Here is a 24,410-nt window from a genome sequence, read left to right on the forward strand (position 1 = left end):
GCTCCTGGCATTTGTGTACAGGCAGGCAAGTGCCCCCTGGGGGGCTCCTTCCTTGCCCACAGATTTTACCAGGGCTGGGGCGGGCTCCCTTGAGTGCCATGATCTGCTGGCTTTGCAAGGATTGTTCAGCGGGCCAGCAGTGGCGGTCGTGCCCCCGTCCCCCAGCGGGCTTAGTTTAAAGCCCAGTGGAGCAGGTCAGCCAGTCTGGCTGAGAAGAGCCTCCTCCCTAGGGGAGAGAGGTGGAGACCATCTCTTCCCAGCAGCTCGCTGCCTCTCTCGCCAAAGAGCGGGCTGTGGTCATGAAAGCCAAAGCCTTCCTGACGACACCAGCGCCGCAGTCTTTGGTTGACCACATAGATCCTCCTGTCCCTTCTCAGCCCATAGCCTGAGACTGGGAGGATCAACGAGAACACCACCTGTGCCCCCAGACTCTTAAGCCCCGCTCCCAAATCCCTGTAGCGCCTCATGACCTGGCTGGGAGTGCCCCGAGCCGTGTCATTGGTGCCCATATGAATAAGGAGCATGGGATAGTGGTCTGTGGGTTTGAGGAGCTTGGGGATCCTCTCTGCAATGTCCCGGATGCGGGCCCCTGGGAAGCAGCAGACTTGCCGGGCTAAGGGGTCAGGGTGGCAGATTGGCCCCTCCGTCCCCCTCAGGAGGGAGTCTCCCACAACAAACACCTTACTTTTTGTCTTGGGGAGAGCAGGGGCGGGAGCTGCAGTTAGGCCCATGTTGCCTGTGGGGGCCGGCAACTCAGCAGGCTCTGCTGGGGCAGCAAGAGGTGCATACCTGTTGCTCAGTTCTGGCGGGGGAGGGGCCTTGGTGCGGCGGGCCTTAGGGCCCTTGACCACCTTGGTCCATGCCCCTGGCTGGACACAGCAGGAGGTCCCAGAGTCCTCCTCTGGCCTGGAGGGAGACTGATCTACCCTCTGCCTCCCGGGGGAGAAGGGCCTGGCAGTAGGAGTCTATCTCCTGCTTGCAGTCCCTGATGGCACGCAGTCTGTGGACTGTGGCCTGGAGCTCCTCCAGCTGGCGTGCCAGAGACCCCAAAAGGGAGCAGACCCCGCAAGGGGAGGTCGCCATGCTCCCAGGCCCCAGAGCCTGAAAAAGGGACAGGTAGCCCCCGCAGCCGAGAGCCAGGGGCTCCGTCTGCGTGGAGCCTGGAACCAGGGGCTCCGTCTGGGTGGCCGTCTCTGAGGTGCCGGGGGGGGGGCCGCGGAGCCCGAGGGGACCCTCGGGGTGCGGCGCGTGCCCATCCGTGTCATGCCTCCGGTAGGCTGGCTACGGCTGGGACTTTCTACCCTGGGGGGTGCGCAGGCAGGGTCCGGCGCCCACCCGCACTCCCTCCCGCGCGAACTCTGAGCTAACTCATGCGCTGGCAGAGAAGCGCTCCTGTTTGTGCAGCCTGTTTGCGCGGCTCCGGTCGTGTGGCTCCCTGGGGGGCTGGGCGAAGTAGGGGCCCGGGCGGGGCTTGACCCGGCCCGGCTCCACTCAGCTGCCGCCTCCCACACACACACTAAGGGGGTTAGCCCCTTCTCTCCACGGGCCCCGCTTACCCCGGCTGCGCTGGGGGTCAGCGGGGGGCTCCGCGGCTGCTGGAGGGTTTCTAGGGGGCTTCGGGGGAGCGGGGGCGCAGCGAGCTTTCACCTGCGCGTCTCTCGCCGCTCCCACGTCTAACTGGGCTTTTTCCCGGTCGGCGGGCCCTTTTAAACTGCGCGCATGTGCAGTGGGCCTGCCGTCGAGGAAGCTGCTCTTAAAGCAAATACGGGGGCCCTGCCTGGGATTTGGGGGACCCTGCCTTACTGGAGGGGGGCTGGTGAGTACCCCCCCTTCTCTCTCTCTCTCTCCCTGGGGGGCTGGGCCAAGTAGGGGCCTGGGCGGGGCTTGACCTGGCCCAGCTCCACTCAGCTGCCGCCTCCCACACACACACTAAGGGGGTTAGCCCCTTCTCTCCACGGGCCCTGCTTACCCCGGCTGCGCTGAGGGTCAGCGGGGGGCTCCGCGGCTGCTGGAGGGTTTCTGGGGGGCTTCGGGGGAGCGGGGGCGCAGCGAGCTTTCACCCGCGCGTCTCTCGCCGCTCCCGCGTCTGACAACGCATGGCCTTTAGGCCAAGATCAAGAGAGACTGGGGCTTATGAGCCTCAAGATCTCTAGGCCTGGGGTATGCACACAGGATACATGCCATGGATTTAGGGAATATCCAAAGGCCCACACCGATGGGTCTGGGAGGGAGGATACTTGCTTCGTGGTAGAGCCACACACACTTGACAATTGAGCTCTGCTCAGTGAAATATTGGAACTTGACTTAGGCGTTGACCAACTATATTTGGAACCAATTTGGTCCTTGAAAGGAAAAAAAAAGCAAGCAAGCAAGCAAGCAAGCAAGCTAAAAAAGAAAAAAAAATTGTGCATGATAAATAGATACAAAAGTGGTGCTCAGAAGTGTTTACAGAGTACCCATGCTGAAGTTTGCAGCAGTCAGCCAGAGTCAAATCCACAGCAGCCTCTGATTCCCTGTACAGTTTCTGCCCTCCTCTCTGTTCAGTCCCCTCCCCCCACCCTCGCTGTCACAAAGCTCACTTACACATTGTATTTAGAGAGGAAACGAAGCCTGAGAAAGGTCTGACAGTAAGTGGGGGGCAGAAAGGCTGTGGGGAGAATTTGGGAGCAGAGGGCTACAAAATAGATGAATGAATTTCTGTATCTGAAATATATGCTTGGCCTTGCAATCCTGGACAACCTGTGGAATTCTTAAACTTTTTATATTAGAGAGCCTTGAAACTTCTTAAACCCTTATACATGAGCCACAAGACAGACTTGGGTAACTGATCATTTGTACTACATACAATCTTGCTTTTTAGTCTCCTCACTTTGATATGTTTTAGGTACCATATCAATCCTTTTCCGACTTAAATCAGGTATAAGCTTCAGAAGAAGGAGAAATTATCACCACTCACTTTAGGTGACCTGTGCTTTTTGTCTTCTACAAAGTCTTCATCCTCTGAATCAGATGCCTGACGGAACTGCAGCGTTCCAGTGTTGATGTAAAACCCTCCATATTTGGTTGTCAGAGATGCAGGAACCAATTCATCATACTAGGCAGGAAATAGGAGATTCAGGTGATTAACTGATACCTACCATCTTATAAATATGAAAAAAAAAATCATTAACTTAATTAATCTATAAACATAGATCATTTAACAAACACATTATAAAACTTTCTAGATTATTATACCATACCAACACTCCTGAAAAGTTACTGCTCCAGGCTGTAGAGCAGTAGATGCAAAGCAACAACCCCTACTTTTGAAATAAATTAAGCAAGTTTCATATTTCAAAAGACTGGGATCACTTCAGTGCTAGTCATTCTACTTCTAAAGATAGGGCAGTGGTATACCTCGCGCACCACTTTGCGAGCAGACATGGTCCTTCCAACACAGTGGTTCTCAACTTCGTTAGACTCCAGGCACCCTTTGAGAAACTCCAGCTCTTAGTTTTTACTTGTTTTTCTGATTACTGAAACATAATAGAGCACTTCACTGGTTGTACAGAACTCAAAGACCACAATGCGTCAGGATGGTTTTTTGAAATTATGCAATCCTGTTTCAAAACTCTGTGTTCATCATGTAAATTATGTTTGCACTCTTAACGGTGCTAAAAATGTGCGGCACCCCAGAACACCCTTGAAAGGTTCTCAAGGCACCTTAGGGTGGTGTGGCACCCCAGCTGAGTGTCACTGTTCTAACAATAGTTCATCTAGGTCAATATTCTGTCTCTGATAGCACCAAGAACTTCAGCTGAAAACACAAAAAAATCATAGTGAAAAATTACAAGTAACTGCCAGTGGGGAGCACAGGATATTTGTTCCCAGTTCTATCTATTACTGGGTGAATTTCACTCTGCTGTATGAAGCTCTAGTAATCCTTATAAAACAGAATAGTCAATTAAAAAAAATCCTACCAAAACCCCCAGAACTTGGTATCAATGCATTTCAGCCATGGACTCTACAGGTTCAGTATAAACAGCGAACAAGTATTGCAAGTGTATTGGATTTCACTTTAAGTGCATTTGAAAAAATAGAAAAGAAAAAAGAAAAGCAACTCATTTGCATTAAGGCATTCATTATTTCTGCCCTGAACCTCTCTCAATTCCTCTAAGTAGTTCCTCTTTTTTCTTAAAACACTTTTATTAATGTCTCTGGACTTTTTCTAACGCTGCTTTTCTAGGCAGTCAGAATGAACATCATATTACAAGTGAAAGGTTCCATCAATGTCTATAGTTCTACAAGATTCAGTTTTACAGTACTTTCAGTTTCATTCTCTCATACTTTAGTTATGCACGCTCTTTGGGTTTTTTTTAAGCCTCTGGTAGATGCACAACATTTGTCATTGACATGTTCACAGAAACACTACTTTCCAGTCTACTTTAGAATGCAGCAGTATGTACGAATAGGTTGTACTATTCCTTCCAACGTGCTTTACTTTGCAAACATAAACACTTAACTGCTGCTTGCCTGTGCACTACACATTCAACTAGCTTCTATCCTTTGGAGTTCCTTAGTCTCCTTCTGTTGAAGAAGAGATGACTAAGATAATGGTGAGTTGTATTTGCAGGTGACTTAACTTCACTTCTAGTTCATTCACAAGTCTAATACCACATGATACCAATCCAGGATTAGTCTTTTTTCAAGTGCTGAAAAAAATAAAAGATTAACCTCTACTCTGTCTCAGAAAAAAAACTAGATGACAGAGAGAATGGTGTTTCACTTCTTACTTACAACTGCTATTGTCTAGCACCCCACAACAAGATAGGGCAGGGCTGTCAAACATTTGCCCTGCAGAGCTGCCCAATCTGGCCCCGCAGGCTACTGGAAGTCGGGGGTCACAGCAGAGGATGCAACTTGCATCAAGCTGAGGTTTGTGCCCAATGCCAGAGCTGAAGCTGCTGCCATCACTTGCCCCAGGTCAGAGCCAGAGTTGCTACTGACATAGGTTCCAGGTTGGATCCAGCCAACAAGGAGCCCCGTGGTCCAAATCTGGCCTCAGGAGCCATGTATGTTAGACACTGCCTGAGCTTGGGGAATCCCAGGACCTACACAGTTGGGGGCAGGGAAGGCAACTGGCTCCAGTGCATGGGGCTTCCCTCCTGTGGCATGCAAGTGTGCAATGCATGAGAAACCAGAAGGGGAAGCAACCCCTGGGACATGCTAAGGTCAAATGAAAGATCTTGGAAGTAAGAAGACAGGTGCTTGTGTTAGTTGGAGACAAAAAGAGGAAGAAAGAGCTAGCAGTTAGTGTTGTCATTTCTTTTAAAATCAGCAATGTCTTAGTAAGAAGGTACAGAGGGAACTTCAAGTGGAGAAGCATATTTGACATTTATCCTATACTCTGGGATGGTTTCAATATGTATATGGAGATGACAAAAAGGAGGAAATGAAAATACAGTAAACTGTCTTTTTCAGTGAAGGTTTAGTCTTCTTCCCAGAAGAGAAGATGGAGAGTGCCATAATGCTAAAGCTGAAATGAAAAGGTTCAAAAGGATCAGGACAAGGACAAGCTGTAGGGAAACAGAGGTTGGTCAAAATAAGAGACAATGAGCAAGGAGCTGGTAGAAGAGGAGAAAGCAGAAGCACCTTTGCTGAAGCTTGGACAAAACAAAACAAAACAAAAAACAAAAAAAAACCCAACAAAAAAACCACATGAAAAAACTAGTAAAGAGGTGTAAAGGCAGGAACTCTGCTGCAGATAATTAGCATGATCCGCATGGTGGTACATGGAAGAGATCCATACAAATAGCAGTCAAATAAAAAGGCAAGTTAAAAAGGAGCTAATTTAAAATGCATAAAATTAAAGGAGCATTGTATAAACTACTAATTAGTTAAATGAGCAATTAAAGAGTGTCAAGCAAGGTCAATGAAATACAGAAGTGCAAAAGATACCAACTGAAGTTTCAATAGCCTCTATGGAGATTTTATCAAGGCACTTTCTGAAAGCCCTGATAAATCTTCCCAGTATTCCCCTCCCCTCCCCCCACACACCATTTTATTAACATAAAAAAGAAAGAAAGAAAAAGCAGGCAGCCTGCCCTTGCCTTGCACATAAATCCAGGGGGCACATGCCCCCCCCATGCCTTCCCCAGGGTGAATGCAGTGGCAGTAGCCACTCCTCCCCCCCCCTCCCCAAGCCACCCACGACTCCATCCCATGCCCTTGCTGGGCAGTACTTGCCCCTAACCTATTCCCTATGTCACTGTGGGGGTCTTGATCTATGCCCCTTCTCCCCCCGCCCGAGCCTTACCAGCCAGATGCTGCTCTCCAAGCTGCCAGGCTGCGCTCCCGGCTGTGTGCATGCTGCGGCTGCGCCATGTACCATGTACATGGCATTTAAGTTGGTGACATTATTGGCTACGCTGGCCAAAAAAAGCCGATTGCTGGTAATATCAATTTTCCTTTTACTGGTGCCGATCCAATATGGACTGAGATCAGTGAACCTCTAATGATAACTGATCTGTAAAACCCAGTATTGCACCTAATGCTTTCTTTAAAAAAAAAAAAAAAATGTATATGTGTATATATATTATATAAAAAACCCCCCAAGAACTGTCCTTTGCTGTTCCAGTAAAAGCAACCAATTTTAAAGGGATTATATAAAAAAAAAAAAATCACTAAGTTACACAAATTCATATTGAAGCTCCTTCAAAAAAAACCCCCAAAAAACAAAACAAAAAACCAAACAAACAAAAAAGAAAGAAAAACTCTTGGATGAATAGCATCTGAATCTGGTGGAGTTGCAGCCCTTTAAATTATCAAATGGATACCGAAAATGATACCTAATCATTATTACCAATAATCATAAAATTATAGCAAGTCTTTCCTCCTTTAACATCTTCTATAGCGAAGACCACTCCAGAAGTCATTTAACTTTTTTTGCAGTGCTCTAATCCTCCTCATTTGCTCCCAGGCTAGGGATAAAAATTCTTATCACAGAACCACAGGCAGCTAAGACCTCAGATATGGTTGTCTGATATGAAAGAGTAGTGTGTCTCATTTTGGGCTGCAGTCTCACACGCAGAATTAAAAATACAATTATTTATGACTGCGCACAAACAGCTCACCACACTCTGTTCATTTTGAACCACTGTGCTCCTTACTCTGTTCATCTAATTTTTCTTGATTTAAATTTCTGTCTCTAAGTAAATGAACCACCACAGCTCCATTCTGAATTCTTGCATTAGTAAGCCATACGTAAAATATGCAGTTAGTTTTGAAATCTCAGTCTGATCACTAGTAGCACTAGTTAGTTGGTCCTCCACTAACACTGTAGGCTGTCATATCGGACTAATTTAATTTGTTGTGGACAATTCACATTTTTCCACAGCAGCTCTACAGGACAAGTACATATCCTCTGAAAAAAAAGTCCTGAAAGTGAGAAGGCTTTAAAATGTTCATGTGTAGTCATTTGTTGCGACTTTGATATTTAGGACAATTTTGCAGATAACCATTGATAGAGGCTTACAAAAAAATTCAAATTTTTTTCAATACTAAACTAACAAGTATTTTGTTTGTAGAATCATAGAAAAATGTGTAAGTGCAAGTTGCTTAAGACTATTTTTTGTACCACATGCTTTAAATATTATTTCATTGAGCCAAATACCATCTTCTGGCAATCTGGCCTTTTTGCTTAAAAACATAAAACCCAATTGGTGATCATAGAAAATGAGGACTGGAAGGGACCTCAAGAGGCCATCTAGGTCCAACACCTGCTCAAGGCAGAACCATCCCCAACTGGATCATCCCAGCCAAGGCTTTGTCTAGCCAGGTCTTAAAAACCTTCAAGAATGGAAAGTCCACAACCTCTCTGGGTAACCAATTCCAGTGTTTTACTACCCTCCTGGTGAGAAAGTTCTTCCTAACATCTAATCTAAACTTCCCTTGCTGCAACTTGAGATCATTGCTTCTTGTTCCATCATCTGCTACCATGGGAAACAGAGTCTCACTCCATCATCTTTGGAACCCCGCTTCAGGTAGTTGCAGGCTGCTATCAAATCCCCCCATAGTCTTCTCTTCTGCAGGCTAAATAAGCCCAGGTCCCTCAGCCTCTCCTCAGAAGTCATCTTCCCCAGCCCCCTTACCATTTTTGTTGCCCTCTGCTAGACCCCCTCCAATCTGTCCACATCCTTTCTGTAGTGGGGCCCCCAAAACTGAACACAATACTCCAGATGTGGCCTCACCAGTGCTGAATAGAGGGGAATAATAATCACTTCCCTTGACCTGTTGGCAACACTGCAACCAATGCAGCCCAGTATGCCATTAGCCTTCTTGGCAACTATGTATTCCAAGTATGCCAATGTATTTTTCTTTTTAAAGCATAACCAAGTCCATGCGTACAGTTTCTAATACATAGATATGCTTAAAATGATGCATTTAGGCTTAATCTCAACATTAAGTTACCTGGCCTTCATGGCAGCCACTGAGGCCTCAAAGTACTTTAGGTCATAACTAATTTTAAGCACTTGAATTGCCACACTGGTACGAACAGGAGTGCATAACATACTTCATAGTAGGAATATCTTTAACTACTTTTCCGTATCTAAGCCTAAATTTGCAGTTCTAGGGCCGAAACCAATTTTTTTTGTTGCACCATGAAGAAACCAAATTATGTTTTTGTAGCTCCAGCACGTGTTCAAGCTGCAATGTGTTTTACCACAAAGTTTATTTAGGCCTTATTTAGACAAATACAATTATTGCTGCATTTCTGGCAGAAAGAACTGTTTTGAATGATTTGTCTGTAGGCTGCATAGTATGAACTTTGTTCTCCATTTTAAACGGCACCAGGTCTGTCCAACTTGTAAGCTCCCAGGAGTCACATCAGCAGGAGCTGCACACTGCACAGGCCGCACCAGGCAAGTCACAGACTGCATAAACACTCCCCACTTCAATTCTGCATGGGTACCACCCACTGCTGATGCACTGCACAGGCACAATTCCCATCTCCCTACTGTTTTGAGGAAGAGATATTGTACATCAATAACTTATTCAGAAGGCCCCTCTGTAGATTCACGCTTGGGAGACAGGCAACCTTGAAGCTTGCCTGCTTGAGAGTTCACAAGAGATCTTGTACAAGCATAATTCAGCTCACAAATATAAAACAGTATTGTGCTGTGACGTCCTGTGGTGGGCAGGTAGCACAGATATAGGTAACCAAGAGCAAAAACTACTGTTAAGAAGCTTTTTTCTGTTGAGATTCTCTGTGCATTCTCACTTGCAAATTAGCATGAATGCTATATCAGAAGAACAGTGGGACAGAACCTCTTGCATCTGAATTTTGCTGAGATACTCAGGATCAAAAACTCATCACCCGATTTGGTGTCAAGTAGGAATTTTCTCCCTCAGATTTGCAAGGGCCATTTGGGGTATTCCTTACCCCCCCACCCATACACACACCTGCTGTAGCATGGGACATAGTCCATTTTCTAGGATCACCTGGGCATATTTTACTTAACTTCCCATTTACTGCAGGGACTCATATGGGCCTTGAGGGCAGGTAAGGAGGAGCAGGGAAGGCAGACAAGCAAGACTAAGGTTTAAAACTCAAGATGTAGAAGGGACTCTAGGTTTGTACAGAACTCAGATGATGATGATGAAACAAGTCTTTTACCAGTAGTCCAGACAGTAAAACGTTTACAGTGTTATTTATAGCTTTGGATCATATAGTACAGGAAATGCTACAAGATGTTTGAACACTCCCAAAGCAGGGCATGCCATATTAATTAAGGAAGTTATCCTGCACAGTAGGAGATAGCCTGCCTCTGAGTTGGGATGCTAGTACCATCAATGTTATAGTGAAACTATTCATTATAAAAAGTTAACTCACTGACTTGGTTTCTCTTTTGATCCTGGGTATCAGTGAAAGCAAAAAGAGACATCCGTTTCAGTTCCTTTTACTAGTGCGCTCTTGTGCAATCACTGTCCTTTGGCATTTTGTTCAAAACAAGAAGCATCTATTACCAGTTAATCACCCCTCGGTTCATATACCAACACCACTGCTCTCACTGACCACTTGATCCCAAGGCTCCCTGTTAAGGAAGTCTGTTTTTACATTTGCTGCCCCCATGAAGGGAAAAGCTACAGAGTGGATTTAGTTTTGGATATAGGAGATAGAAGCTCTCATCCGGCCCTAAGAATATGTTCCTCCCTGCTTGCTAACCTGGAACATGGCTGTGGTGCTCTCTGCAGCACACTGTACTACACAACAAAGCAGGGAAAAATTAAAGTCTCTGAAAGTCCAACAAACTCCCCTAAGCCCCAAAAAGCTGTTATGAAGATTAGCCTCTCGGGCTATGTAGAAGTCTTAGTTGCATGTACCCCAGGCAAAACTGGATACATTGGTGGTTATGGTACAGGTGTACAGTAGGGCAAGCAAAGGACACCTCTCCAGAAGTATGGTAATTTTATGCATGTTACAGCAACACCTGTTCCCACCAATGAAGCAGCCACAATTTTCAAGGAGACCGAGTCTCCTTGAAAAGCTAGATACATACACTTAGTATTACAAGTGGTACAAGGCTGTCATGTTCAGGCAAAAAAGCAGTACAAAAAATAGGGTGAAGCCCTCAGGCCTAGAAGTGTTAAGAAAATGTACATGCTCTCTATCAGTTATTGCATGAGGTATCAGAAGGCTTACTAGAAAAAAAAAAAGATCATTTTTTGGGGGGGTGGGAGGAAAGCAGGGAGAGAAGGCTCCAGCCTGGGTAGTACTTAAGACTGTACAGGCTGAAGCATGGGTGTCTCCGCTGTTCAATGATCCTCAAAACTGGAAAATAAATTTGTATATATTGGAGTGCTGAAGATAGAACTTACTGTCTAGTTAGAGAACTAGCTCATTTAGGTACTGGTAGACAAAGATATCCTGGGGATCCAAGCTGTGCAGCAGCCACAAGACACTTAGTGAAGACTTGACATCATGCACACACCAAAAATTGTATTGTCCTTCACCCAGAAGTCTCAGGTACTATGTATGTGTTGATTTCCACATAAAAGCAAGCACCTCCAGTAAGTAAGAATGTGCTTCCCCCCTCCCCCCCCCAGATAGTACCATGAAGGGCAGGTGTACGCAATTAGTTGGGCCCAAGGGCCATGTGGGGAGTTTTGATGAGCTGTCGCAGGCTGAGTCAGGAACGCCATCCCCCTTTCCCCAACAACTCACCAAAACTCCCTATGAGGCTGCAGGCAGGCAGAGAACGGTATTCAGGAGTGGGAAGAGGGGGGGGGTGGTCAAGGGTGAAATCACAGGGCCAGGTAGCAGAGCAGCGACAACTCCCTGCATAACCTTACTAGGGTGGGGTGGGGGCAGCATGCCTGAGCACTAGATCCCAGAACCCTGCAGTGGGTGGGTGGGGGGAGTCCATGCAGCAGAGCTCACCCAGCAGCTGCTGCTCTGCTCCTTCCCACCCCTCTCACCCCACGTGCTAGGACAGGAGCTGCCTGGCTGAAGCTGCTTGCCCACCTGCCTGGAATGACATGGTCTGGCATGGCATGGGCAGCTTCCAGATGGCTGTTCCTGCAGCCAGGTGCTGCTCTATGCCCCCTGCCTCCAGCAATGGCTCCTGCTCCACATCCAGCATTTCTGGTGGGCAAATGGGACTCCAGGTTCAGCTCCAGGAGCACTTGGTTACAGCTGCACTGGGAACAGCCTACTAGATGCTGCATGCACTGGTTGGGGTCAGGTTATGGGCACCGGCTTGGTCCCAGACCAAGTGCTGTAGGGACAGCTACAGTCACCTGGTAGGCCAAATCCAGCCTGTGGGCCATATCTTGCCTACATCTGATGTAGGGCAAGCATCCTCAACTTGAGCATTTATACAGCTGTTGAGCTTCCTGCTTGGTGCAGGGGGCTGGACCTGATGATCTTCCGAGGTCCCTTGCAGCCTTACAATCTACGAAGTCCAAGGGGCTCTGCCCAGGCAGTCTCTGCTGTTGGAAATCAGATTTTATTTCTGTTCTCTTCTATGATTCCTGCAGAAACTTCTCTATTGCTCCTTTCTAGAAAAGGGGTTCCCTTCTTCCAAAGGGAGACTCTCATGGATAGGGTTTTTGAAAAAGCAATCAGCAGAGAGAAAAAAAGTGTCTACATTTGGAACTGTATGAAATACATAAACAGAAGTAGTATACATTAGTTAGCAACTGAAAGTACTTATAATTTCAGGCAAAGAATAATGAAGGGAGGACTGGAATCACATGAGTAGCTATCACCTACACCACAAAATTACCATTTGATGACTAAGCCTGAGAGCTGTTGAATCTTGCTTTTTGTACTAGTTTGACAGTAGCAGGTATAGAAAGTGGTACACTATTTTTGGGGCTGTAGCTCTGGGTGTTGTCAGGGAGTCTGTTGTTGGAGGTAATGCAAGTAGGAAAACTCCCTCAGAGTTCAGGAGGAAGATGACTTTGGCGCCAAATGTTCTTATGCCGTGGATACCATGATGACATTCGCTAAAAGATGTTGCAACAGTAATATGTCTTTCAGCAGATGCAGGAATCGCCTTATAGGCTGTCTTGGTTACACATGGGGAATAGAGAAGAAGAACCTCTCTGCCTGACTTGAGATGGCTGGAGCCAATACAGCCAGCTTCTCAAATACAGCTGATACAGGTCACTGACACAAACAATGTGTGTTCAACATCAAAATCCCCATTTGCAGCTGGACAGCATTTGCCAGTCTTCCTACAAGTTTCTGAAACTGGTCTTAGTCAAAGAAGTAGTACCCCTCTGATTTTCTGGCAAGATGCCATTTTTATGTTTCTAGCAAGGGGCGTTACCTTCCCTCTTTCTTTCCTTGAAAGAAATTTCATCTTGACCCTTCAAATAAAATTGGCCTACAGGTATGAAAGGATTTGGTGCTAGCAACACTGGCGTCAGGTGATAAAGCAGGGTGTGAGAAAAATTGGCATCAGTATTGGTAGAGTTAAATCTCATTGCCTCAAGCAGGTTTCATGAAATCCCATATGCACAACTACATGAGGAGGCAAGACAGAGTCTCAGCCTTGAGTTAGGATCTTCCAAGTTCATCACTGAAGATGTCAAAAGGTACTGAGAACTGTTCAAGATGAAGACTGGAAACACCAAGTACAGACATCAGATAAAAAAGGCATGATGGAAGATGGCCAGCAGTCTTGAAAGTGGATCCCCACTTGGGCATGCTGAAATTTGAAATTACAAGGAGTTCAAGTGAGCTGGTGCTGAGATGTCTGACTCTGGAGAAGTGTGGAAAATAAGCAAGAATGGAGTCTCTGAGCCCTAGTGAGTAAGAGTATGAAGGGAGAGAGACGTGGCACTTCCCTTAGCTTATGCCTCCCCTTGTGAAGAGATGCGCTTCTCCTTTCTTTTGATCCCAAGAAGAGCTGCAATATTGACACAGTACCACTGGAGGGCAGATTTGGAGTCAATGCAAAGGACAATGGTGCTAAAACAGGGACTTTCTGGATCAACATCAAGACCTGAACAGGCAATTCTGATTTTAGTCGGCACCAACAGTGCCAGGCAATGGATGTGCTTCCACAGTATAAAGCAGAAGACTAAGGTATCTGACCCATGGTGGAAGTCTGTGCCAAGACCAAAGCAGCAAAAATGCATCCCAAGTCCTATGTAAAAAGACATCAATAAGCACTGCAGTATCAAGAGGTAGGCATTGAGAAGCCAGAAAAGCCTGAAGCCTTAGAAAAGCAAAAAAGTAAGTCAAACCATTTACTGGGTTAAAATGGGTCTCACTTGAACATAAAACATCAAAATTTGAGCTCTGGACTATAGTCAAATCACCAGGCAAGACACCTCTTGAAAGCCTTTTACAGACTGGGGCCTGACATGGTCCAATGGTGGACCATCAGCTCCTGTAACTCCAGAAGGCTGTCTATACTTACTGTCCTGGGATACACCTCTAACTATTTCAAAGCAAGTCAGAAGCCAGACCAAATCAAAAGTCTAGCCTGAGAACATGCAGACCACATCTGCTCTCAGTGATAGTGAAGGAACTAAACTACTTTACACATGGTAAAACATAATGATCACCTTTTGTGCAAGACCCCTTCACACACAGCAACTGGAATCTGCTATTCGAGGTTCTATAGCTCTACGCCAGTAGCAACATATACGAATACTCAAACACTTAAAAAATTGTTGTACTACAATTCCTTTTTAGTACTGTCATTGAAAAACCCAGACCCAGTTTCTCTAATTAAGACATTAACCAATACTATATTCACTGAGACTCAGCATGATGTATGCCAACCAGTGCACATCTCTAGTCAAATTTTCTTCTCCTTCCCATTGCTCATTTGTTAAAAGTTCTCTTTGCCCTGTATCCATGCAGCCCTACTGATCACTTCTTCCTTTATATATGAGCTCAATGTTCCTCTGCTTGACATCACACAGCTTTCCTCCTTTATAGTTTATACCTTTAGGTAAAAGCCTAATCGTTTTTTTTTTTGTTTGTTTTTGTTACTTAGTAAAAGTGATGTTCAGCTTTTTCCATATACCTGGATAGTATGATCTCTTACAACCTGTTTGCCTCTAATATCACTAATACCCTCCAACTTAATCCTTCTGACATACCTAAAAATTTCCTGATGTTAGTGATCTCTGACTAACAGCTCTTCATACACCACTCAAGCTCTTCAAATTTCCATTCTGAATTTAGCCTGCTTCTAGCTAATACTTTTTCTTATTTATTTCAATTGGGCAAGATTGCCAGTTTCAGAAGAATATCCATTTAGGTTAAAGAATTCACTTAAAAAGAGAGACTGAGGTTTAACGTCTTGGTTTATCTCCTATACTTTTTAGGTATCCAGTTCTGTAAGTACATGCTTAAAGATAATGATAATGAAGCAGTTATTCTGAGGGTAGGAGAACGTCAACATTTCTTTGCAGTAGAGAACACTGACACTATCATTTTGCCAGTACTAGACTCAGTCAAACAGCCTTTGAAATGTCACTGTCCAAGGTGACTGAAGTAGGACAAAATAAGCAAGTGACATTAATAAAAAGTCATTTTTTTTTAAAACCGCAGTTTTAATAATTTATGGGGCAATAACAAGGGAAAATTAAATATGCACTGTAAATTGACACAGTCCCTTTGATCTTCTGATGCACCATGATGCCTGCAAATAACTATAAAAATTAACATAATAGTTTCTTGGAGGCGTTTGTTTAGAATTATACCATTTATACAATAGATAGCACATAATATCTTCCCCACATTTTCCTTAGAAATAAGATCTGTTGCATGTTCTGTTATGGCTTACAATGAGATTTACTCACAGCTTCAGAATTATCAATGAAAGGGTCTGTTTCATCATAGCCATAGCCTATATCAATCAGATCCTGCAGGCGATCCTTCCGATGCTTGTGAGACTTCCCACCCTGTAAAGAAAACAATAGTGTTAAGCTAATTTGAGAATCACATTGTGCAAGTGACAAATTGTATTAAAACAGAACAAACATTCTAAATGGGTGGACCACTCAGGAGTCAAGTAGTGAGACATAGGCTTTCACTTTGTGGATACTCGCTTGAAGTTCTCCTAGACAAATAAAAACCTAAAATATTAGTACCAAACAGCTATATTTTAACTAGCACAAAATGAGTCTATAATATGCTACTATTCTGTGCAGCAATATCTACACCAGAAATAAACAGACTGCATTTGTTAGCACCTTTGTTTCTAGTCTCCACACAGAGCGACCCAGAACCAGATGGACCACAGAAAATCTCTTCTCTCATTTGGAAGGGATTCCTCTAGCTCAGATTTCAGATTTCTTCTAATATGGAATAAAAAGTGATAATGGGGGTCTGCAGACTGGAAAGATTTTGGGAAGTTTTCCCCAACTCATACTTTACCCGACTACTCTAAAAGTTGAGAGCAAAACAATTTTTGAGTTAGAAGGAAATTTAAATATTTGCGAGTTTTCTTGCAGATACCTAAAGACAGAAGAACTAACATGTAGAATATCTATATATACCAGACCAACATATGACAAGTTCTAGAAAGACTGTTTGTTCAATTAAACAGAGAAACTAGTTGTAACAGTTAAAACAGAAGAAGGACCAAGTCAATTACAAACCAGTCAGTCTAATTTTAATAGCCAGAAAGATTCTAAAACCAATTTGTAAGCATCTAGAAGGTAGCAAGGCAGTAAGAAACAGTCAGCATGGATTTGTAAAAAACAAGTTACATCAAAACGATCTAATTTCCTTCTTTGACAGGAAAACCAGTCTAGAGCAGCAAGGACGCAACAGATGTGATCCATCTTGACTTCAATAAGACTTTTGACATGACATCCTCATAAGCAGATTAGGAAAATACAGTCGAAAGGAAATTACTAAGGTAGATACACAAGTGGTTGAGAAACCATGGAGCAAATATCAGCTATCTGCTGTTGACCTGGGAAGGCATATCAAGTGCGAGTCCATAAAAACCTGATCTGGTACTATTTAGAGTTTTCATTAAAAGATTTGGATGATGGAAGAGATGCCACTTAAAAACTGCAAATGATACCATGCTGAGAGGGGCTGCATGCACTCTGAAGGACAAAATTCTAAGTGATCTTAGTAGATTTGAAAAAAATAGATTGAAATCAACAAGTTGAAGTTAATCTGAACATAGACAAGTGCAAACCACCAGCCTTAGGAAAAAAATCAAATATATAAATACAAAATGGAGAACAAGTGGCTATACTGTTGCTTGACAAGAAAGAATCTGGCGATTATACCGTATCACAATATATGTGGATACGTGTTAATTGCATGATGCCTATTTTCACAATAGAAAGTGTTATTCCTGTTAATGTCTCAGAATATCATATGCATAATTGTTCCCTTCTATTTGGTACTGGCAAGTCCTCATCTGGAGTACCATGTCCAGTTTTGGGTACTTTGCTTTAAGAAACAGGTAGACAAAGTGGAGATCCAGAAAAGAGAAACAAAAGTAAAAAGCTTAAAAACATGGTCTCTGATGAAAGACTGAAGGATCTGGGTCTGTTTACAGACAAAAAAGACAAGACAGGGAGGAAGCAAGATAGCTACCTTCAAACACAGAAGTGATTTTTATGAAAAGGAGACTGAATGACTGTTCTATATATGTTCTTCTGGGACAAATGTTTCAACCACTATATAATAATATAAATTGGCAAACACCACCTCCACCTTTAGCTATACCTTGGAAAGAGTAAACCCTGATTAGTCAGGCATCTATATTAATGATGCTGGCCTCTGGTCAAAAAGGTCATGTGCAGCCCTGACAAGTATCCAAGCTTCAGAAAGGAGCAGAGTTCATACACCCCTGTGCTCAGCATTTCCTATTAGCCAGCTCTAGGCAGCTCCTTTTTTAACATACAAATTTAAGGGAATTACCCTTGAGGGGCACCTAATTTTCCCTCTTACCTAAATAAGAAACTTAAGTGCTAAGTCAGTTCCACTGGATCATCCTGCTGGCACCAGATGCCTAATCTACAGATATTGTTATGTTTAAAGTTGAACCTATTTTTATGGCTTTTGTCCTAAATCTCTACAAACCAGAAAATACTTTATTCAAATTCTCTGAACAGCAACAAAAAAAAAATCCTACTTCGCCGTCAGTTAACATACCACATTTGTTTTTAAAAAGTGTTAAGTTCATAAGGAAACTGCTTGCCCTCAGCAAATCATACAGTTTTTCTTGTGGCAGCTACATGTCAGAAATCATTACATGGCTTACATTTCTAAAATACCTTCCTAGAGAAACATCCCAAAACAAATGTTCATGCAGCAATATACAGTCATATGTGGGGCTAAGCGAGACAGCCATTTGACAGGACACAATACTACTACACAACAATTAAAAAGAATAATTCAAGAAACAAGCTTCAAAGATAAATTTTAGGAGTAGTAATTTCAGATCACTGAGTACTAAGTTTAATTAATTCAAAAAGTCACTTTTTTTTTGTTTTGTTTTTACACACACAGCAGCTGGGTGACAACAGATGTTACCTAATGACACAAGAAGTGGTTACTTGGGCTAGAAGCACAGGAGGGGGTGGGGGGGGGATGACGCAGGGGGAAAAAAAAGACTTTTACCATGTGGCTTCTAGAAAGACAACGGAAGAAAAACTACTGGCTTTAAAATGAGTAGTTGTACAGAAGTAAAGGGAAAATGGGCCACCACCACTTCCTTGTGATATTGTCTGCTTCCAGTACTGACTAGCAGGAATCCATCTTCCCTTGTGGGATCTATCATGACTCCTGAACTACAGGCACAGCTGTTTAGGAAACCCATTCAACAGTATATACACAAGCAAACGTTCAGTGACAAGTCACATTCTTTTAAAACAATAGACCCTTAGTAAACAAAAAAGTGTCTCCCATTACAAACTTAGCAAATGAAATAACCCCACTGATGTACATAGAGAAATAGAGTTGTGAATTCATAGTGGCAACCCCACACCTAGGAAAAACCGAGCCCCCATTATTTAACATCAGTAAATACTATTAAATATTTGCAATATAGTAGCTCTATGAACACTCACATATTTTGCCTCAAACTTCTTGGCCAGCATTTCCACCTCATGCCGTTCACGCTGTTCATCATTAAACGGATCTTCTGAGTGGGCAGATTTTCTCTAAGAGGGGGAAAAAAAAAAGTGATGGGAATTTCATTCATTACATTACAACAGAAAACCTATATAGAACAGTTATGATTAAATGAGAACTTATTTTAACACCAATAAATCACACTGGTGGCGATTGCTTAATTTTCATTTTAAAACGTTTCTACTTCCAAAAGCTATTAAATACAGCGTGATGCGTTTAGAATACCACTCTAAGCTACAATTGCCCTTTCTACTCCCTTCAGTTCAGATCTCTTTTGCTGACAATTAATGTCAGCAGACTCCATTGTATTCTACAAGTATCTTATTTGGAAAACTTCAGCATTTGGGAGAGCTGGGACAGGAACTACCAATTTCTTTCTGCTCTTTCAAAGTGAGGAATTACAGCATATGTTATCCAAGTCTGCTACTGTGGCAGCCACAGGGCTATTGCGAACTAGAAATTATGATCTCACAATGTGAATAAGTAGGAAAGGAAAGAGGTGCGTGTTCACACGCATTTGGGAACAGGGCCTTGGTAGCTACCACCTTCCTCCAAACTTAAGTCAACTATGGCCAAATATAAAAAAAACGATAAAAACAGACCAGAATAAATACAAGTTATTTGGGGAGGGGGAGCAGGGGAGGGAGGGTTGGGAGAAAGGCTAGGGAAAATAAAGGTGCAGCAGAAGAATCAGGGTGGCATTTTCAGAGTTTATTTACAGAATGCAACAATTATTGAAAACAAACAAACAAACGTCCAGAAATATTCCTCAGGCTAATAGAGCCGTTTATGGATGCCAACTAATTTAACTGAACCCATCCTCTATATTCTAATTTATGTTATCCTTTTATGATAGACAAAGTAGTTCTAAACTTAGACAATGGCAAGTTCCTTCACATATTAGGATATGAAAGAGCACCATGCAACGAACTGCCAATTCTAACCCATTACTTTCCAGTTCAGTAGTGATGCTGAGCTGCAGGTATCATAGTTCTAAAGATCTAGGACCTTCAAAACAAGTGCTCAAAGAAGAGATGCAAGAAACTACATTTCCACCTATAAAATCTACTGAACTGAGAAATTCAGTAGGGTATCAAAAGTTCCTCGTCAGATTACAGTGTTCCTCTCTTCATATACTTTATTCCTCTGCTACTCTTAGGTAGAAAAAAAAAAAAAGACACCCTGTCTACATTTTTGTTGAGAAAGATATAGTATTTTAAAATTGTTACAGTAAAACACCATATTGGAGGCAGAGGTAGAAACTTACCAAGCAGAACCTTGTATTGGAGGACATCAGCCCTTTATTTCAAGGTTAATTTCTGCTGTCAGTGCCATACTCACTTGCAACATCACCTTTGTTTAGTAAAATGAGCTCCTCAGTATTTCAGAGTAAATGTTACTGCTGCTTACTAGGACAATCTACTAATCACACAGAACAATCTTTTGTCCTGAAAATTAGTTCAGTGCTGACAAGATGAGCTATCAGTGAGTTTTGACAGATGAAGTCCTCAGTCTACCCCAGAACAGTAGAACAAGGATAGTATAAATTTCTGCCAACAAGCACTTCCACCCATTTCTCATTCAAAAATTCATTTCTAGAGCTGAAAAGGAACCAATCTATCACACCCATTAACATTTTGGGTCACTACTCAATGCAACAACAATTGATCATTTATTAAAGTGATCAAACAAAGTGTGAAATGCCCTTATACTCTTTGCAATAACCAACCTAATGGGATTTCCTCTCAGGCTGTTGCAATTCCATCAGATACTGCAAGAGAGCAAGACTTGTTCCCAATTTTATTACACAACATCAAACTTTCAATGGGAGCAGTCATAGGGAAGTTCAGCAACTCCACGTAAGGGAGTGAAGAATAAGCAAAAAACTTACAAACACTAATATTTCTCAGTGTAATAGCTGTTTTTAGGGATATGTTTATATAAACAATTTAAAGTATGACATATAGCTAAATAATGTAAAAGTTTAAAATCTAAGGCTTTAATATCCATTGGGAAGGAGGAAACAGCCTCTCAGACTCTATAGAAAGATAAGGCAGGCACAGGACTTTACTCTTAAGGCTCATTTCAGTACATTTTCTCCATCACATTTAGCTGGCAATACATATATGTAGCTCTTCCACTTGACAAGTGTAATTCATTTTGCTCTAACACCATGAAAGCCACATCCCTGATATTTTCTGTGCTTTACAATATTCTGATGTCCATTATACTTGACATTTTTGTAAATATGAGACTGGAAACCAGCAGGGCCATACAAGATTGCTATAATCCAAGCCCTACATTTCTTACATTTTCCAGGATTACTTTAAGTGAAAAAAAAAAAAAAAACAAACAACCCTCAACAAAACTAATACAGTTGCATGAGAAAACAGAAAACAAAAATAGAAAAAAAACCCATACTAAATAACTGTACCTCAGTAATATGGCAGGAGGCAATTGAAATCTTTCCTTTCCTTACTTTAATGAAGTACTCTCACTCCTCCCTTTCTCTTACCAAATTAATGCTTAAGCATTAATTTCTCCACAGCAACATAGTAGTTAAAATGACTGTAGGTAACTGCACACTGGAATTTCAGAGGAGGAATAAAGAGGTCACAAGACTACTTTAAAAAACATAAAACGTGTTATGTTTCACATTGTTAAAGGGAGAAAAAGTGTAAATTATGAGACAGGATTCTGCAAGAAACCAGCAAACAGAACATGACACTTGTTCTTTCATGCTAACTGGACCAAAAATCCACTAACTCAACATATTTCTTCTAAGGCCCAGTCTACATTTGAAAGTTGGACTATTAGTATAATTATGTCAGAGGTGCATTTTTTTTTAAATAATGTATTTCTACCAGTACAACCTTAGAGTAAATCAAGTTGTACTGGTATAAAAGGTGCCTTATAAATAATATAGGTTATTACCTTTTCCAGAGAGGAGATACTATGTTAATACTAAGTACCCTTATACTAGTGGCTTCCAACCTTTTCTTGCTGCAACCCTAAATCCAGGTCATGACCCCCGCCCCTACCTCACTCATGCCCAATGGCACCAGTAGAGCCTGGGCCGGGCTGGGATTGGGGGTGGGGGCAACAGTGGCAAGAGCCGCGTGGACCATGTGCCATAAAAGCCCCACAGGCAGGAGAGGTGGAGCGAGGGGGACCCCCTGCAACCCCGATTTGGGTCGTGCACCAAGGTTAGGAGTCATCGCTTTATACCAATATAATTCTGCCTACCCAGTAAAAGTTACTATGCTAATATATTTCATCAGTACAACTTTTGAGTGTATGCAGAGTCATAGCAAGTGACAGTGACCAAAACATTCATCTTTACCTTTTGCTTTTAAAAGAGCAAAAGAAAGGGAAAAGAGAAGTAGTGTAGTTGAACTACCAGTTGCAGTATGTATATTATGTAAACCAGAACTACTAAACATACCAAGAACAACCTACAGGGAAAACTGGACTAATGGAGAATGCACGAGAGCTGGCCTACACAGGGAAGCTCCACAGATATGAAACCTCTGAACATTAATATAGTTTCCATCCCACAAAAAGAACTAATGAAGTACTTGAAATACTTCATACAGCTCTATAAGTAGTAAAGCAGCACCCCTGCATTAGAGTGGAGATTGGCTATCTGACTGACCTGGGCTAGCACTGTTTGTTCACAACAGCTGTAGAAAGAGAAGAGAACTAGCCTCCTTACTTGGCTAGAAAGATCTGAGAGCTTTAAAAAACAAAAAAAGTTGATTTTCTCTAATTGTTTCCATTTAAAAGTGGGAGTGATGCCATTCTTCCCAACACCAAGAGTAAGCAACCAAGCAGCTGGACAGATTCTGGAGAACAGCTTATGATTTATCAATCTAAAGATTATTCCTGCTGGACGTTCAAATCATGTGGACATACTTGACAAATATTTTAGATACTAGTATGGGAAACAGCGACTATTAGCTTCTCCACTGTAACCAGAATATTTTCTACATCAGTCAATTCTTTGTCCCTTCCTAAACATACGTACAAAAACACCAGATTTCTCTACATCCCAGAAGAGAGAAGACCCAGGATTACATAAATCAGCTAGAGATTTTGCACTATGATTACATCTTAGGGTAGGAAGGACTTGCATATTTTGCTGGACAGCAGTACAAAACTCAGAAACAAAGCTATCTTCCTCAGCCTGTTTCACTCCACATGGCAGTCCCTGAGAATCAAAATGGGCTTCCTGCCTCCTAGCGAGATTATGGAAACAATCCTTTTTTCCCTTCCGGGAAAGATTCCAGTGGCACGGAGAAACTTTCTCTGACGAGCACAGAAACGGAGGCTAAGCCACGTGGGTTGTTTTTTTTTTTTTTTCTGGTGCAGAACGTGTGTTTTCCAATCAACGCCATTGTTAGCAGTTAGGGTTGAGTTCACAACCTCTTGTCCACATCTGCGTCCCAAACCTGCAGGAGTCCCTCTCCTGCATTGTTACAGCTCTGGTCCTGGGCTTAGACCACTTTAATTTCACTGCTCCCAGCCTGGCAAGCAGCAGTAAAACAGGCTAGGATTGTTGGCCTTGTTCCCCACCCCCCAGGCAGCTCCATGCCCTTATTTTAAGGTATGCCCCGAGACCTAGGGAGGAAAAAAGGCCTTCCCCAGATCTGGCAGGCCGAGAGCGACAGGAAGGGTCTCACCCGAGCTCGAGGGCAGGGGCAAACAAACAAAAAACCCAAACAAACCAAAAAACAAGGAACCGAGAGAGAAGCGGCGCCGCCCCCGCGGGGCAGAGTCCGGGCGGCCCCCTGCCCCCACCCTGGGCCCGGCGCGTACCCGCGGGTCCCCGCACAGCAGGAGCTCGGGGTAGCTGAACTCTACGCAGCTCTCCTCGGTCGGGTCTTTCAGCACTAGCTCCAGACGGACCGTGCGGCGCGGCGCGGGCGCCTCGTGCGGCGGGGGAGGCTCCTGCCGGGTGCCTTGGCGCGGCGGCGGCTCCGGCCGCGGGGGCTCGCGCTGCGGCTGCAGCTGAGGCGGTGGCGGGTCGGGCCGGGCCGGGTCCCGCTGAGGCGGCGGCAGCGGGTCAGGCCGGGCGGCCTCGGGCTGTGGTGGTGGCGGCGGCGGCGGGGGCTGCTCCGGCGGCGACACCTCTGGCTCACGCTTCAGCGCCGGGCTCTCGCCCTCACGCCGCCTCACGGGTGACAGGCTGATGAACGGCACCCGGCGCGGCTCCGCCATCCTGAGCCCGCCGGCGCCCGCCTCCGCCGCGCGGCAACACCCCCCGCCGGCTGCCCCACCCTCCGCGCCGGTCGCGGCCGCGGCCGCCCCTACGTTCTCCCCACCGCGGCTGCCGCCATCTTGGAGCGCCCCCAACATAAATAGAAGCAGGCCGCAGGGCTGCGCATGCGCGGGACTGTACCACCCCCGGCGCACAGCCCCGCGTCGCGGCTGTTATTGCTCAGTTTGCGTGACGTCACGGCGGCCTCCGAGCCCACGCGCCGCTGACGTTAGCTCCCGCCCCCAGTTGCCTTGGAAATGTGCACGCTGTCCGCAGCGAGGGGCTTAAAGGGCCAGCGGCCTCGGGGCGGGCGGGACGGAGCTGCCCGTGTCCGACCCAACATGGCCCCTGGCACGTCACTGGAGACGAGCGCCCCCGCCCCCGCGCGGCTGTCAGCGCCGCGGGGCGGCCCCTGCGGGAGGCGGCGCGAGGGCGGGCGGCCCCGTGGCGCAGCCTGCCTGGCCGAGGCCGCCTGCGGGCTCATGGGGGCAGTTGCCACCCCGTTGTCCCCGCCTTCCCTACCAGTCGCACACCGCG

At 44.5% G+C, this 24,410-nt stretch overlaps 1 protein-coding gene across 3 annotated transcripts in view; it reads right to left on the reverse strand.

Annotated features, from left to right (window-relative positions):
- UBN2 (ubinuclein 2) overlaps window positions 1-24,142 on the reverse strand; it is an 83,395-nt gene extending 59,253 nt beyond the window's left edge. The window contains exons 1-4 of one of the 3 annotated variants that reach the window (XM_059726240.1): window positions 23,432-24,142; window positions 18,550-18,642; window positions 15,310-15,411; window positions 2,957-3,094 (exon numbers count right to left, since the gene is read on the reverse strand). In XM_059726240.1, coding sequence (XP_059582223.1) covers window positions 2,957-3,094; window positions 15,310-15,411; window positions 18,550-18,642; window positions 23,432-23,971 — 873 coding nt within the window. In that variant the 5' untranslated portion in view covers window positions 23,972-24,142. The remainder of the gene's footprint in view (window positions 1-2,956; window positions 3,095-15,309; window positions 15,412-18,549; window positions 18,643-23,431) is intronic. The other 2 variants (XM_059726238.1, XM_059726239.1) reach the window with 2 other exon arrangements.
- Window positions 24,143-24,410: the final 268 nt, after the last annotated feature.

Source organism: Alligator mississippiensis, chromosome 4 (assembly GCF_030867095.1).
Source record: "Alligator mississippiensis isolate rAllMis1 chromosome 4, rAllMis1, whole genome shotgun sequence".
Classification (NCBI taxonomy): domain Eukaryota; kingdom Metazoa; phylum Chordata; order Crocodylia; family Alligatoridae; genus Alligator; species Alligator mississippiensis.